The following is a 17,008-nucleotide window of genomic DNA, read 5'->3' as shown; positions in this document are numbered from 1 at the left end:
CAGGGACTGGGCGCCCGCGTCGGGTCCCCCAAGGACCCGAGGGGGCGGGGGGGGAAAGTTGCTTGCTCTCAGAGTAGAAAATCCTGAGCGTGAACGGAACACCTGTAAGCTAACTCCTGACTTTATGTGTAATAAAGTTTGCTGTGGCAATTTTTCTCCCACTCATCCTACTGGTCTCTGCCTATCCTTTGGGTGGATGGGGGTTTGGGTTGCTTTGGGAGGAGGGTAGTTGGGAAGGAGTGAGAGTCGGAATGCGGAATGAGAGCTGGGGGGTGGGGGGGTTATTGGGAGCAGCATGGGCGGCCACTGTGCCACACCACTGAGGGTGTCGGCGCTAAGTGTAAGCTCATTTACTCAAGTGACCGTCTGCTGTGCACCGTGTAAACGCCCTGACATTACAGGAATGACACGGGTGGAGGATGCCCTTATTTACTATGGAGGGCTGCTGTCATTCTTAACATGCTACCCATTGAACTGCAGGCTCAGATCGAATACACGTCATTATGCAAAGTGTCCGCAGAGCAGGAACTCTCCTAATTGAAACACACAATTGCCACGCATTCTTCAAAGTTCAGTTCCATGTGACCCTCTGCAAAAAACTGGTAGGTTATGTGTGTCAATATTTCTATCGCGGTTGCGACTGGGCTCCCTCCCCGCAAACAGGCAAACGTTTAAATGTGCTGTACTAGTATAAAAGAACCATCACGTTGGCAGAAATAAATGCATGTGAACTTTACAGAATTAACAAAACGCCATCTTTATTTCTACGTGCCCACATGTAGTTTGCAGGGGAAAACAGGTAAGGAAGGCATGGTCTCGTCTTACATCAAATTACGAAGTTAAAGAACTGCAAACAGAATTCTTTTAACAAATGTTCTCGTAAAAAGGCAGGGGAAGCAGAGACTGCTACTTACTTTGGAGGCCCATGGCTGCAGGCAGTTGGCATAACAGCGCACAAGGAAAGCCATTTCCTGGGCTGGGGTGGGAAGTTTCCTTTCTCGGAGAAACGCACTTGACAGCCTTTTGTTCTATTAAAAAATAAAGCAATCCCGAGCTTTGTGGCGTCTTTTCAATCACACCGCATGGCAGCAGACGCACACACGAGCCAGGTATAACTTCTGGGGGCTGTTTCTGCCTTCGGGCAGCTCGGCCTCTCTCTGCTGCAGTATTTGGCCCCAGTGTTGCAGTAAAACCGGTACCCACGCGCCATAAAATCCTTTCCGACTTCAGCAGGTGGGTAGATGTGAATAACGCCTGCTCCGCCTGGCTCCGCGGGCAGAGGCAAGCATGTTCCTCGCAGCACAGCGCCCGCTCACCAGCACAGGGGATTTACCAACAAAGTCATCCTTCTATGGCACGGGGTGGAACCATGTCGGTATGCAGGTGACGCAGGTGAGTTTCCGTTCCGCTTGACTCGAAGTTGGCATGTTATGAGGCAGACACAAGCTGGAGGGGCCGGTGAAGACCAGGGTCACCATATCCCGCCCTGGCTGTGGCCGCCGCTTCTTCACATCCTTGCCCAGAAAAAATGGCAATAGCGCAGCTCTTCTGCAGCGTTCTGGTTTATGGTGTCACAGGTTTACGGCGGGGAGGGCCACAGTGGCAGGCGACCCCCGGAAGTCCCCTTCTGCTGCCTCGCGTGCACATGCACTTTGTAGCGTTGGCGTGCATTTGAAACGCTGCCGTAACACGAGTAAACAGCTTCCCCGCTATATGCTGCAGTGCAAAAATCTAGCACGGGTCCAGAGCGAGAGTGAAACAGTATATGCAGCCGTGTCCTGCTGCCTCCCTCTATGCTGGCTTCTAAGCAGCTCCCCCAGGAGAAGCCTGCATCGATCGGATGCTCCGCAGTAAGATGAAATATCTAATAAGGAGGAGAGAGAGCGGGAGGGGAAGGCAGCTAAAAGGATGACATCACCTGTATAGAAAGCCTTTAGAACTGCATTAGATCAATGGGCTATCCGAGGATGCGAGCAGCCGAGGATCTGTATTGACCTATCGCAGACACATCACCACAACAGGGCAAGCACGCACGACGGGGCTTTGAAAGAATATCTAGCGCATTCGCACGGTCCAGCGGATCCCCCTCTGATAAGGCAATCCGAGCAACATTCATCATCGCCTTTAACACGGGACATGTCACGGATGCACTGTGATCGCATAGACCGACACTTGCTTCCCAATAAGGTTTATTTCAAATACTTCATCCATTACAATAAGACATTCTTTTAAGGCTAACAGCTAAGCTTGTCTGTGCATGCTGCTGACCGGCCATATACAGATTTTGCTGTTAATATTTGCTCGGTGAAGAACAAATTGCTAGCTCACGAATGCCTGTGAACATCTCAGATTTACACCTGAAACTGGTGCCAAATTCAAAAAGCCTAAAAGGGCATAATCTCCGAGATGCCACCGTGCATTTTATGTGAAACGCATTTGCACGTGCACATATCAAAGATGCACTAGAGAGAAGTTCCAATGAAAATCAGAAAAAAAGTAGTAAATGCAAATTGGACATGTTATGTTAATTGAGCTTATAAAGCGCAACATACACCTGAAGCCATCACGGCGCTATAGAGATCCAGTGAGACTCAGTTAAGAGTGGAGCATTCACAGTTACTTGAATAAAGTCGTTTTTAGGTGACGACGAAAGGCCAGATGGACTGACATACTTCGAAGTTTCAGAGGAAGTCTATTCCATGATCAAGCGGTGGGACAAAAAAATCTCTGCCGCCTAACCTGGCTGGGCAAATTCTAGGCACTGATATCCGGAAATCCATAGAGGAGCGGAGTGGACGTGCCGGCACATAGTGGCAACATTTTTGCTGCAGGTCATCAGGCCCTTGGCCATTAAACAAACAATGGGGGTCCTGGGAATCCCTCTGCCAGTCATAAGTCCCGGTTTTGAGAGCCAGATTCTTTAGCTCACTATCTCTTTCACAGAGGAGACATATCCATAACATATCAGTCTTCGTCCTGCCCAGGGGCTGTCCAGCACCAAAATGCTAGGCAATTCTCCTCTGAACAAGAGTACCGACAGCAACCCCAGACATGTGATTCGGCCTGGAAGGGCCTCATCAGTGAGGTGAAGCTGTGCCTCTCTAAGAACAGTGAGCAAGGGGAGCACATCTGGATTACCCTAGCAACTCAGGGCGAGTTACTTTAATTATGCAAACACAAGGGGGGTTCTGGGAGTCCCTCTGCCGTTCATTAGTCCCGGTTTTGAGAGTCTTAGCCACAGCCACTTCCCACCACAACTGGTTCCAAGGCTGGTGGCAGTGTCTCGCTGGTGTGTGCAGCTGAGTGTTTCTGCAGCTTGCAATGGAGTTTTATGGGGCTTGAGCAGAAGTGGATGAGCAGCGTCCTGCATCCCACTGCAGTTCCCCTTTCTCCTGGACGTGATTTCTTTTGGGGCACGTTGGTTTGTTAGACTGGATCCCATGTCGTTATGCAGACTGGGAAGTGGGTGGGTTTCTAGGGCTGCTGTTTAAGCCGACAACTATAAAGTGGAAAACTGTTGGCACACTCCCTGTTCTCTTAAGTCCCTGCCTGTGATCAATATGTGATGAACTCTGAATACCATAGATAAGACAGGAAGATGAGGAAGGGATCTGGGAAGCGCTGGAAACGAACAAAATGTACTCTGCCGTCCCCCACCCCTTTGTGCAGTTAGGGTGAATGTTGCAGTTCGAGTCATTCAGATTGTGCTTCACCCCAACCCTGGTTCAGCAGCACCTGAGTTCCCCAAGGAACGGAATCCAGTGCAACTAGGAGGCAACTGAAGCAAAGGCAGCGCCATAGTGATTCGTATAAAAGCAGAGAGCATTTTGTGACCATTAGAATGACCACAGAATTTTAGAAGTAGGTCTGTAATAGTGACTCTGATGAAACCATGCTGAGCAAGTAATGCAAACAGGGCTCCCTGCTTACTTTTCCCAACACTTACCGTTACAGTAAAATGTATGAAAACCAAAAGCCATGTACACTAATTTGGACGTTCTTATGGATGTGTGGCTTATGCGGTTCTGGATGCTTCAAAGCTTCCAAATTAATCAATCGGGACCCCCTCACTTACCATAAGTCTCCTAAAGAGCACCTCAAGACTAAGGACACGCACACAGAAGACACTGCTTAGGCTATAGATTTTGCCCCAGAGGTTTAAGCCAGAACAGTGCACTGCAAGACACATTATGTCAGCGTGCAGCTCTGCCTTGTTCCAGCCAAATTCCTTGCATGGCTCTGAGGGATCCCCTGTACACCTTTTCCAGGCAGCACTTCATATGGTAGTTGGGCATCTCTGGTCCCCAGAGTCCTAATGAAGGGTCACAAAATGTGACTGTCCCACTTGACAGAGTCAAACACCACCAGGCCACTGTGTGGTCTAGTATTTCAGGAGGTGGCAGAATGGCACACGTTAATCTGCTTTGTGTACTGCATCCAGAAAAGCCCGTCACCACAGACTTTCCCACTTTGTGGACATATGGAAGCCTTAAGTAAACTCTGTGCACTCTTGTTTACTTTGCTACCAAAACGCACTGCAACACATTGTGTGGGAAGTGACATTAAGAAGAAAATTAAACAAACAATGATATGGGCATCGGTCGACATTCCACAGAAATAAGTAAGCTGAAAGTACAATGCTACATGCCTTCGGATGCACCCAAGTAGTGGAAATAAAGTCTGTGAAGCCTTTTGCTTATTCAGTGCCATTATTAAAGGAAGAAAGATCAAATGGAATTGGAAATGAGAATATGCATTATAAATCACATCAGAAGCAATTTCATCTGTTGATAGGCCCTCATAATGTCAGACTAGTATTTAAAGTAAAACTAGTTTAAATTGAAACTTATTCTGTATCATTGGCCAGAATATACCCATCATGTTGCATTGATATTCAGTGAATATGTAAGCCGTGAACTCCAATTCACCCAAAAATCACATGTTCAGGCAAAATAACCATTAGTAAAACTCTCAGGCAAGCACGAATCTCCAATTCCCATTAACCTACTGGGAAGAATTTCTCTTTGCTAGTGGAAAATCCCCATGAGACATTTTAGGATCTTTACTAAATGTATTCTGCCATGAAAGTCAGATCTGCCAACGGTTACTTTCAGAAGGTACTCTGTTTTACAAACTTGGGTTGCTGGGTTTGCACAAGATAGGCCTACCAGCCATTGGGTGCATTATTCAACTCACCAACATCCACATATAAAACAATCAGTGTTTATCTGCTTTTGGGCATGAGTATTCACATGATACCATTATGCTAGCTGCAACGTGGCTTCACTTTTAGAAAGTCACAAGGTGGTTTGTACACTAACAATTGTAAACCCAATTGTGGTAGTCAAATCTGCTATTAAAGTAGAAGTCTACAATGTTGATGAAATATTCAGGACTGCCAGGGGAGATTGCCTCCAAAGGATTTCTAACCAGCATGCATTGAACGCAAGGTATTCTAATCTTCACATTCGCTTTTTGTAATATAAACCGTAATAACTTTGAAAGCGGACAAGCAGTTTTAAAATTGCATACGTGTGTGTGGCTCCAGATTATGGTGGCAGATCATACAAAATAAATATAAGCCATGTCTAGTGTGACACGGTGGCTCCCAGGGCTATACAATTATAATAGCCACAGCCATTTGGTGTCATTTTAATGTCATATGGGTTTTCAGTGATTCACTCAACTTACTGTTGCAGGCGATTTGGGTGTGGCCTATAGGTTAATTTTGTTCTTCCTGGGAACGTTCTGGCACCTTCCCTAGAAGGTAGGACATACCCCAGGGGTAAGATTGGGACCAGAGATTCAAAAAGGGAACGCGGTCCTGATTTGGAAACGCAGAAGAAAGGACTTTTTCACCTAGAAAACCACTTGCGAGTTAAAATGACACAGACACTGCCTGCCTGTCCCAAGCTTCTTCATGCCACATGCTATTGCTGCTTGTGGAACCGCACCAGCTATTGTACCCAGTCGGCCAGCTCACCAACCCTATGCCAAATCACCACCAGAGAAAGAACCTAGAAGCCTTATCTAGAAGCCTTGCTCGACTCGGTCAAGCTGCAAGAACAATAATACGTTATTTGAAATGGTCCTGTCCCCCTGCCCTAAAAGGCCCCAGGACATTTAAGACCAAACTTCTTACCTTTTCTGAGAAAGCTTCATAGAACTTGAATATCTGCTGCTGAAATAGTTCCAGTCTGCCCCAGTATTCAAACCCACAGTGCCCCTTTATTCCAAACTCAATATTTTCCCAAATAGGGGTGGTTCATTATTTTGGTACCACAGCACTTTTGCTGTTTTGATACTTCATTGCTAGCTCACATCCTTTCTGAAGAGTATAGCCCTCAGCATGCGCTACCTTAAAAGGCGAAGGAGGTATACCCTTTAGTTTGTGCTTGTTTCACCCTTATGATTGCGGTTCCACTGGTTTAGTATTAGTGGGGACGACTAGGCGCCTTAGTCACTACTCATCCCTGTACTCCTCCGGAGCAGTAGTCTTTTCTTCACACATACCACTTAGCCTAATGCATGAAAGACAAGCAAAGCAAATCATGTATACCCAAAAACCAGACCCTGTTTCCCAAACTCCACAAACATTGAATACAAGCATTGTATGTTATGCTATGTAAAAGGATATTTATACCATGCACTATCCCCAGGCGCTCTGACGGATCTGATAAGCAAGAGGGTAGGGTAGGTTACTAAGACTGAGCGGGAATAAAATGAAGAGAGCTGTGATGTGCTGTTAGCAGCTTCAGTTCGGTTTACACTGTTCGTTGAGTGTAGGTGAGGTTTTTCGGTCGGTAGTTGTCATGTGCTGCTGTGGGAGGCCAAGTGTTGTTTGTTTCATTGTTGCGGTGTAGTGAAGTGCATGCTGTTTGTTGTGCTGTATAAGTATGGTTGTGTTTTGTTTAGAGTTTGAGAGGTGTAAGTAGAGGGATGATTTTGTTTAGTGGGTTGGTTAGCGGTGGCGCTCCACTGTATCCCCTCCACTTTGGCCTCCTGTGGCATGTGTCCCTGCCAGTGTCGTGCATTGTGGTGTACTGGGGGAGGGGGATCTCCCTCCTGTATTATGTGCATAGTTGTGGGTTGTCAGCAGGACTGTTTATTGGTGATGCCTCCTCCATCCCCTCCCCCCCACATGTTCAGACTAATGGATGTCTAAACCGCTTTGTCCCCTGGCATATCATGGTGTGCAGCCACCATCCCCTCCATGGGCCCCTTTGGGGGAGGACTCTTCTCTGTCTCTGGGTCCCCTGGTATAACTGTTTGGACACTACTCTTTCTCTTCAACTCTAATATCCTCTGTCTGTGGTTCAACCTAGGATGCTCCCATCTGTCTCCCTAGCCTCCGGTAGAGCCCTCCTTGAGAGCGGGTGCACCTGGGTCTCGCTCTCACTTGGACGTCCCTCCACCTCCCTGCACCTGCACTTTGTCATGGTTCGGTCTAGACGTACGTTTTGCCATTTCCGTGTTCATTCTGAGGATTGTGGGTGTTGCTTATTTGTATTTGTCCGGTTCTGAGAAGAAGAGCCAGGTTTTTAGGAGTTTTCTGATTTTTAGATGGTCCTTTAGGTTTCGTATTTCTCTCGTGAGGGAGATCCAAATGTTAGTGGCTAGGAAAGAATGCTGATCCACCACGTTTTTTCCGTGTGAACGGTTTAGGTTGCAGACGGATGTCGTTGATGGATTGAAGCGTTCTGGTGAGTTTGTAAATGGTGAGTTTCTTTTGTAAGAATTCCGCTCCTTGACCGTGGATTGCTCTGTGTGTTATGCACATTGTTTTGAATGCAATTCATTTTTTGTTTGGAAGCCAATGCAGCATCTTTAGCGCTGGAGTGATGAGGTCCATTTGTGAGAGTTTGAGGAGAAGTCTGGCAGCTGCGTTCTGTATATGTTGCAGTTTCTTCAGCGGAATATCCGGCGGTCCGAGATATAGGCTGTTGGCGTAATCTATCCTGGGTATGACGGCCATTGTTTTGTGCATACAGTAGAGGAATGGTAGGATCTTTTTGATTGTGTGCAGGTGGAAGAAGCATTTATTGATTACTGCATTTACTTGTGGTTCTAGGGTAAGCTTGTTGTCCACTAGGATTCAAAGGTTTTTGATTTTGGATGGCATGGGCTGTGTTCCTAGTTCTGTGGGCCATGGGATGTATTGGTTGTTTCCCTGGTTTCTGGATATAATCATGATTTCTTCTTGGCCGGGCTGACTTTGAGGATCTTTGTGTTTTTCCATTCATAGAGTTCTTTGAGACAGTCTACTAGCGTTGTGTTCTCCTCTTGTATTATACATAAGTTTATATATTATACATCTTCCATTTTGTAGTTGATTTGGGTGTGGTTTGCATAGTTGTAGCAGGTGAGGCCGTGCCTTTTGAAAAGGTTGATTATTGGAGTCAAGTAGATGTTGAAGAGTAGCGGGGCAAGGGAGGATCCTTGTGCTACTCCACAGGTGGTGTCCTTCAGTGTGGATTTGAAGGGTTTTATCCATACTGTTTCTGTTCTTTCAGATAGAAAATAGTTAATCCAGAGCAGCGCTGTGTCTCTTCCTGAGGATGTTGTGGCTGACTGTGTCAAACGCTGCGGAGCTGTCAAGTAGTATCAGTGCAGAGTTTTTGTTGGAGTCTGCGATGGTGTTTAGGTCATCCCAGATAGAGAGTAGTGCCGTCTCTGTCCCTCTAATGGGTCTGAAGCAGAGTTTTGCCTGGTCCAATAGATAGTGGTTTTCTACATGTTCCTGTGTTTGTTCGCAGACATAGTTCTAAAGCAGTTTTGTGGGATAGGGAATGTTTGATATCGGTCTACAGCTAGAGAGGTCTTCCAGATCGCCTGTAGTATCCTTGAGGAGTGATGTACGCAGATTTGAAAGCCTGCGGTTCTCTTCCCTTTGAGAGCGATTGGTTTAAGAGGTTTCTGTGGCATTCCAATGGCATGCCCCGTGTAAGGATTGATTTATATATGCCTGGTGGGTAAGGGTTCATTGAGGAGCCTGCTTTGTTGCTATGTGTCACCAGCTTGAGAAATCTCTCTACTAATATTTGGTGAAGCTTTGCAGCTTGTTATGTGATTCCAGGGCATTTGGGGCATGGTGCCCGGTCCGGTTGATTGGTCTGTTTTGTATGATCCAATGTATGTCGATGATTTTATTTTTTAAAGTGGGCTGCAAGTTCGTCACATAGCTTTTGTGAAGGTACCAGTGTGTTGCATCCAGGTAGGTTTCTCATCTCATTTACGATGTTGAATAGTTCTTTCTGGGTGTTGGTGGCTTTTGTGATTCGGTTGTCATAATATTTCTTTTTGGCTTTGTGAATTTCCTTTTAGTATGCTTGGATTTATTTTTGATAGTTTATTCTGTTTGCCTGGTCCTAGTTTTTCCTCCATTCTAGTTCAAGTTTCCGATTTGTTTTTTTCATTGTATTATGGTGGGGTGTAAACCATTTTGCCACTGCTTTCTTTTGTGATGGGATGGAGGGTTTTTAACAGGGAGATGCTGTCTATTGTTTCGGCAATCTGTTTCTGGAGTAGGTCTGCTTTTTCCTCTGGGTCGGTTCCGTCCAGGTTTCCGGGTTGATGGTTTTGAGGATTCCAGTTCTTTTAAGTTACTACTTTTGATGGTATTCCAGTTTCTTTTCCAGACAGTGGGTAGCTGTGGGGCTGTTTGGGTGCTTTGGAAAGTATTTGGATCACAAATGGTAGGACGACGTGGTCCCTCCATAGTATTTGTATTGGTGGTGCAGTTGAGATCAGTTTTTTGTTGGCGAAGATTGTGTCGTGCTGCTTTTGTCACTCCTTTAACCATCTGGCGTAGTTTCATTGTCTCGAGCTGCTGGATTAGTGGTTTTTGTGAGTTTGCATGATAGGAAATCCAGGCCAAAAGTGTTGTTGTTTCTGTTAGCTAATTTGAAAGACAACAATTACATTGATTGCTTAACCATTAAGTGTATTTTCAAGCAAGCAGATTACTTGAAGAGGTCTGAGAACCCATAGTCTTCATACTGAAGAATAGATTACCAACTTGTGATTTGTTCAACAAAATGTTCTTTTAAATTGCGTAACATGCACAGTGGCAATTGCAAATACATTATAAGCTGTAATTTCTGAACCATTTGCCGCACTGAAAACCTCAACACAGATCTGGTTTCAGCAGAAAACCACACATAATTTGTGTATGAAAAGATATATTAAAACAAATGACTTGGGCATCATTTAATAACTCTGCCATGAATGAATTTACAGAAGCATCAATGATATCCCAGGATTCAGAATATTCTTACACATCTCAATATGTCTCTTCCACCAATATCATATGTCTATGTAGAGAATTATTTAAAACTTAATTGAAAATATTGTAGTTCAATGTAGGTTTTCAGTCCAAACCAAGAGGAAGGGGGCTAGTTTGTAGTGCACGCATCGACTTATGCATCAAAATGTAATGGGCCAATGGAAGTAAGGAGGAACGCTCTGGCAGTTGCGAGAAAGTAAAGGGAACTTAACCCAGGGTCTGTCCAATCCAAAACGCTTTGTGAAATTATGTTGTATGGGTGGAGTTTCTTGGGTATTTAAGCTAAAACACTTATGAAGAACGGAGAGTTTTGGGGAAAACCAAGAAGCAAGATAGCCATTGTAATCATATATTTAAAGACAACATGGGGAGTTCACCCCCCAAAAGAAAGTGCCACACAATACATCATGTGTCTAATTCAGTGTATCCCTGTCTATGACTCATATAGACCCACTTAGATCCCTCCCCCTGTGCCACCAATGTACCAAGAACCAGGCCAGGGTACAGAAAGAATGTATATTCATTAAATAATGGGTTCAATTAAAATCTGCACCAACTTATTACACATGCCACCTATGTGGCACAAAATAAAGCTTCAATAGAAAAATTCCCTTTTTTGGGATTTCACTTTTGGGTCTCATGTACATGGAACGCAGGTTAAATAAACATTTCAACCCTCCTGTCCCACAAAATAACGGTCAAAATTAAACAGTACCTTGGAACATTACAAGATCATGAGCATTAGCATTCCTTGATAAGGTTTAGATTTTAAACCAATTGCAGCCTTTTTCTGTTTTCAAAAGCAATTTCACACATGCACCACAGACTTTTGATAATATTTTGGATTGATAAAACCCTTCTTTCTTCTTGACCCTGAAGTAATACAAAATCTCCCTTCCATCAGGGTCACTTTCTCAATCACAGGAGAGAGTGTGCGCTTTTCAATTAGGAACTACATTATTTCATTTTGCAAAGCACTTCTCTACCCAGCGTCAAAAATCCAGACCTTCAGTTACATTCAGCACCCCTCTGCTTAAAGGCAAGGTCTGAGGAATGGTGATAGTTAGGAATTTCGTTTTTATACAAGGACACGCCCTCCATTTAGGGAATTCTGGGGTTGACAATGCAAATAGGGTACCTGATTACATTAACACACTATAGTTTTTATTCACACTGGGAATGAGTTTTGTTAATTTTGAATGTTAACAAAATCACGCTTTGTTATTCAGCTATAGGGGAATTAATGGAATTATTTATCAAAATATATGAAGGTCTACTTCCATTACCCCAACCCATTAACTAAGGGGAAGGTATTAAATCAAACAAATCCCACACTTGGTTCTGTTGGACAAACTACTTAAATTGGATTTCTGGGTTTGGTGCTCAGGAAAGAAATCAGCATTTCAGGACCTTCTCTTGGGGAAGCACTTGGATTTGGTCACACACTTCAGTCATTAATAGCCACCAGCATTCATCCTTCTATTTTGCTTTTCTTGCCAACATCCCAGCCTCATTAGTCTTTCCCAATTGCTGTCTCAGAGGCAATGTTAAATCTGCAGCATTTTTCAACAGTTGAACGTCGAGGACTTTAGGCAGTTGTCATGACAAGGTTACATACTGCAATCCTCTCAGTATTCTCACAGATTTTTAAGCAGTCCCCCCCCCCCTTCTCTGGCTTGTGAAGCCACTTTTTAACCTCAAAGCCACACCTCAGCAATAGAAAATTTAGGTGTTAATTTATTAGCTCTGAATTCAAATTGGACCCCTATGGTCCTCTTCACCCCCAGGATTCAGTCCCTCTCCATGGATAGGACCCTCAAGTTATATAGTTGAATTGATGGGAGGGATGAATCCACCCACCAGAGTTTTCAAAGTACATTTGTCACCTAAAAAGCTATAAACATAACAGAAATGTTTGTGTTCCTCCAATCAGGCCGCTCGTAATGAACTAACTCCCACCTCGGTAGGAGGTTACAGGTCCAACTGACAGTTTTACACACTTTGCTCACAAAGAATAAAAGTCTATCACCAAACTTTACACGCAGTTACATGATTCCAATGCTACTTCCTCCCCAACTTTCGGTCTCGTGACATTCTCTGGGGAGCGAGAAATACATTTTAGGTTGTGACGCGTGTCCCCAAGTTTGGATTTTGATGGAAGCTGTGGCACCAACATGACCTTCGGATAAGCTTTAAAATTATACATGTCCCATTTCTGTAAGTATCACGGTTCCAAAGTTAATGGGCAAAACGTGATTCCCAATACAAACCCATGACAACATAATTACATACAACCATCAAACTGCATCTTAAGTTTCATTCCTTGTTCGAGATTTCATTTTCCCTCGGAGCGTCTCTGCTGCTCCATTGCTGATTTTTGCCTGGTTTAAAATCAGCCTCTCTTCTGTTAAGGCTAATGGGTCATCTGTTGCTTATCTCAGAGAACAGGTCCCAATAAAATTCCTTCCTGGTCACTTGAGTGTTCAGAATAGAAACTGAGCCCTTCTCGGGGAGTATAAACTTAAAATCATGTCTCTAGTAACAGACAATTATATGGGTGAAGGTTATTCTGCGTTTGCAAATGCCATGCTTTCCATATAGAATAGGCCAATCATTTATCTTGGCTTTATCAATAAAATGCAAGGCCCACTCAATACACAGATTTCTCTTTATTTGAAACAGCACTATGATATGTGGCAGATGCGAATGAAATACTGCCTTTTCAGTTTAGCATTCACAATGCGCCTTTACAATTCCCTTATGCACCCTGGTTTCATTTTTCACATATTCTTACCTCAACTGCAGAAGTACATACATTTGAATTCACTAGGCACATTAGCAATGTTGACATATTTTGATGCTGGCTTTCCAGTGTGCCTTCCCTTGACAAGAAGGTATTTCTGAACATTTTTGGCCCAACATGACCGTCCAGTTAATTTGATCCTGGGGCTGCCATTAAAACCCACACCGTACGACAGGAGAAAAGCATACTTGGATTCCAACTGGATGTGGCAGATCAGGAAATCTGTATCAAATGGCCTTATGCTGACTGGACTGAATTCAGAGATCTATCGCAAAAGCAGGACCGGATTACCCAAGGGGATTTTAGGAGCAGGTGCACAGATTAGGGAGCCTTACCTGAGGAAGCAGCCTGAGGCCAGTCTGGGTCTTTCAAAGGCCAAGGCCAGGTAAGGGTAAACGAAAGGTGCATACCTTTGACCCCAGATTATTTAGACCTTTTTGCTGAGAATAAATTAAATCCCAGAAAGCATTTTAAAGTATTTTGGGAACCCTGTTTAAAAGTTTACCACTGAAAATGGGAATATTGTGTGAACATGGGAATGTTGTGTGAAGTGTATGTGCTTTGAGATTTATTATTGAAACTGAACGCCTAAGTAGTATCAACAAACTATGGATTTTCACTTGTGATTTTGGATCTCTGGAAGCTTTAGACATCTCAAATTGAAATGTGGAATAACTTGTCCATCAACTGGAGTCTGCCATAATCATTTAAGTAATTGAAATCTATTTTGTATTGAACATATAGAAATGGGGTGTTGTGACGGTGACCCACATCCCTTGAAAATAGTGCGAGCTAGGGCTCTCCTGTCAAAAAATTCCTAGAGCAACAGAAAACCTGAATACCATGCCCTTACAATTATTTGCAACAAATCCAACATCTTAGATGATATCAAGTGGTGCCTATGCCCAAGCTAGGAACCAGTAGTTTGTCTTAGATCATGCACACCGTTTTAGATGTGAATCAGACCGAGAATTTAAAATCCATATTGTAATATAATAAGCACATTTGTTTGATACCAATGCTTGTTAATGGCTTCAGAGAGAACTGAGTAAACGGCTTTGTTTAAAATGTTGTTCTGAGAATTGCTTCACCTTTTGATTGTAGTGAAAGGTAGGCGTGAGGTATATTTAATTCTCTCTACTGCAGATTGATTGATTGTATTTTTAGGATGCCATCAATGTCAAGTTGTATGCCTAAATATAGTACATTATCTGACCCAAATACATAGTATAGCCATATTTGCTTTGCTACATATGGATGCTTGTGTCAAGATGCAAAGTAGACTGGCTATGTGACATTAATTAAAAATGTTAGGAAAACAAAAACAGGCAGGCCGAAGTGACTTCATTTCCATTCTTGTCTATTTGTTTTCAGTGTTTTAAACATGACCACCCCAATATTGGATGATAAAGGGCCGCCATAATGTCCCTTATTATTGTATAGAAAACAAAATATTACAATTATAACAGTCGGTTTCTTGTCCCAAATCGTGGGGTGGAATTTATGGGGTGGTATTAGATCTGATGCTATATCTCTATTCATAGAACCAATTATAAGTATACATTCCTTAGATAATCCATTATACACGCTCTGTGGGATGTATTGACCCACTCCGCTATGCTATGCGGCATCACCCTGCCAATTATGATGATAGAAACGGCAACAATGGCGGCAAAACCCTTGTGTGCGCCAAAAACCTACAAAAACCGTGTGCTTCAGCACACAAAAAGAGGAATGCACAACCTACCACCCATGGTGCATGTGCGGTGGAATAGAGCACACCCTGCAGAAATGTGCCAGTGGGCTCCATGACCAGCAAACAGAGTGCAGAAAGAGAAGCAGCACTTTGCAAGTGAAACCCCAAAATGTGCCTACAAATGACATTTGCTTTGTTGCTAAAAAAAAACAAGATGCCTATAACACAACACTCCCCAACATTCACAATCTTGCCTGGTGCTACAATTCATGTATCTAATGAAGTATTGTGAAACATACAAAGTCCTAATCTGAAGAGCAAAACATTCTTCAGACAAACTGGATTCTTTGAAAACTGACAGCACATGCCCAAAATCTGGGTGCAGTACCCTGTGCTACCTGAATGACAGCTGTCAGAGGAGTTGCTGATGAAACTTTAAAATGAGCTAAAACTAAAAGTCTGCTGGATTAGCAAAACATAAAAAGGATTGTTGCCAAAAAGGAATACAGATTGTAGTTGTGTTTTTGATCCCACAGATTTTAAGTCTAAGAAAGTAATGTATTTATGTTTGATGCAACAAATTTGGTTTTGGCTGGATTTAAGAAGTTAATTAGCCTGGCTGAAGCTGCAAGAACTGGAAAAGCAGGTTTCTCTCCCAGGAGGAGGGCCTTTCTCTCAGCAGAAACTCACTGGGAGGTTCTAATTGCGGGTTAGAACAGACTTGTCTACAGAAAGAGAAGGAACAATGACAAGCCTTTCAGCCCAGGAAGCGGAGGTGTGAAGGTGGTCGTAAACTCTCCTGGAAGGAGCTTCCCCCAAGGAGGGGGATGCACTGGACTCCCAGGAGAGACAAAGGGGTGGAGCCAAGCGACCATCTTCTGTTAAGAATGAACAATGAACAATTTTTAAAAGACTCAAAACTTGTTATTCAAAGTGGTGAAAAATATAAAAAGGACAAATTTAATTGTTGGCTGCACGTGTGAAGAGGCAGTAGAACTGTGTGACATGTTCTGGACAGGAATGGCAATATATGTGATTTTATGCTAAATGTATTAATGTTAGAATTGTGAAAATTTACACGCCCATCCCTATGTTATACACACACATTTGTGGAAAGTTGCATAACATTTGGAAATTGTGTTCATAGCGAAAAGGACAAAATTCTGTAGAAAGTTGAGACAAGATCCCACCTCTGCGGGGTTTTGAGGAATAGCTGCTACATACAATATGGCATCTTTGTGTGTGATTTGTATAAAGGTAACCAATGTACATTTTATTATCAAATCCGATTTTGAGACCAGTGGCTAAAGGGAGGTCTCTGAGGACTGTAAAGCAAACGATAAAATGTGACATCATCCGGCCTTGATCCAATCACTCATATTGCAAGGCGGAGATGAATTTTCGATCTTATCCCAGCTCACAGGGGCAAGCTTAGATAAGCCGGCCCATACACCCACTTTATGATGTTATTTTAACGCATAAATAGAGACAGTTGACAACAGATAGGCACTCACAGATCCATTCACTTTCCTGATTCTGGAGAAGCACTCTGATCCAGCATTCTACATCCAGCTTTAATATTCTGCCAGATCCAGAGGCCAAAACTCTTGCCAGCAATAGAGAACTATTGATTTCCAGCAAGTACCAAAACCTCAAATTAGGCCTTTTGAACCAGTATCCTGAAATTCTCTGGCTTGCCACCACTAGGCTTGCCTGAGCAACTCGCTATCCAGCCGATTAAAATACCCACAGACTAGGAGGGCAGATCCTGTGCCAATCCAGCGACTAGCCTAGCTGATCCAGTACCGTGCCTGATGTGCTGTCCTTCCTAAACCAGACCCAATCCAATTACCAGAGTTGACGGCCCCATTTAAAAATCTTGTGAGTATTAATAGGAAGAACTGTGGCCCATAGTATATTTGCATTGTCTTATCCCTAACTCAAACCCATCCTATCTTTCATTCAGAACCAGTATTGTTAGAACTGTCTTTGCGCTGACTCTTTTCTCATCTGAAGAAGTCTAGTTTCCACGGGAGGCGGGTTACACTGATCACGTGACTAAGATCCCTCTGTGGTATTTGCTTTTTCATAGTCATCCTCTAGTGTAAGCAAACCCATCCTTCATTTTCAAAGTGCATTTCTGTTTTCCATTCTCGCGCCTATCTCGCAAAAACGACTCTTACTAAAACCTCTATAATTCCCTCAATTTTTGAGATAGAAACGA

General features: G+C 43.5%; 1 protein-coding gene and 1 long non-coding RNA gene across 8 annotated transcripts in view; one reads left to right on the top strand and one right to left on the bottom strand.

Annotated features, from left to right (window-relative positions):
• RAPGEF6 (Rap guanine nucleotide exchange factor 6) overlaps positions 1 to 17,008 on the bottom strand; it is a 1,719,096-nt gene that overhangs the window by 780,666 nt on the left and 921,422 nt on the right. The window contains exon 1 of one of the 7 annotated variants that reach the window (XM_069652537.1): positions 915 to 1,145. The exons of the other annotated variants lie outside the window; for them this stretch is intronic. Coding sequence (XP_069508638.1) covers positions 915 to 968 — 54 coding nt within the window. The 5' untranslated portion in view covers positions 969 to 1,145. Of the gene's footprint in view, positions 1 to 914; positions 1,146 to 17,008 lie in introns of those variants that run through there. 7 annotated transcript variants of the gene reach the window in all.
• Positions 1,130 to 17,008, top strand: part of LOC138581310 (uncharacterized) — a 519,684-nt gene continuing 503,805 nt past the window's right edge. The window contains exon 1 of the long non-coding RNA XR_011304516.1: positions 1,130 to 1,392. This is a non-coding gene — a long non-coding RNA (uncharacterized lncRNA). The remainder of the gene's footprint in view (positions 1,393 to 17,008) is intronic.

The sequence above is a fragment of the Ambystoma mexicanum genome, chromosome 3p (genome assembly GCF_040938575.1).
Source record: "Ambystoma mexicanum isolate Mex_15411 chromosome 3p, UKY_AmexF1_1, whole genome shotgun sequence".
NCBI classification, from domain to species: domain Eukaryota; kingdom Metazoa; phylum Chordata; class Amphibia; order Caudata; family Ambystomatidae; genus Ambystoma; species Ambystoma mexicanum.
Note: the sequence above shows the minus strand (reverse complement) of the source record. Positions and strands in the feature narration are given on the sequence as shown.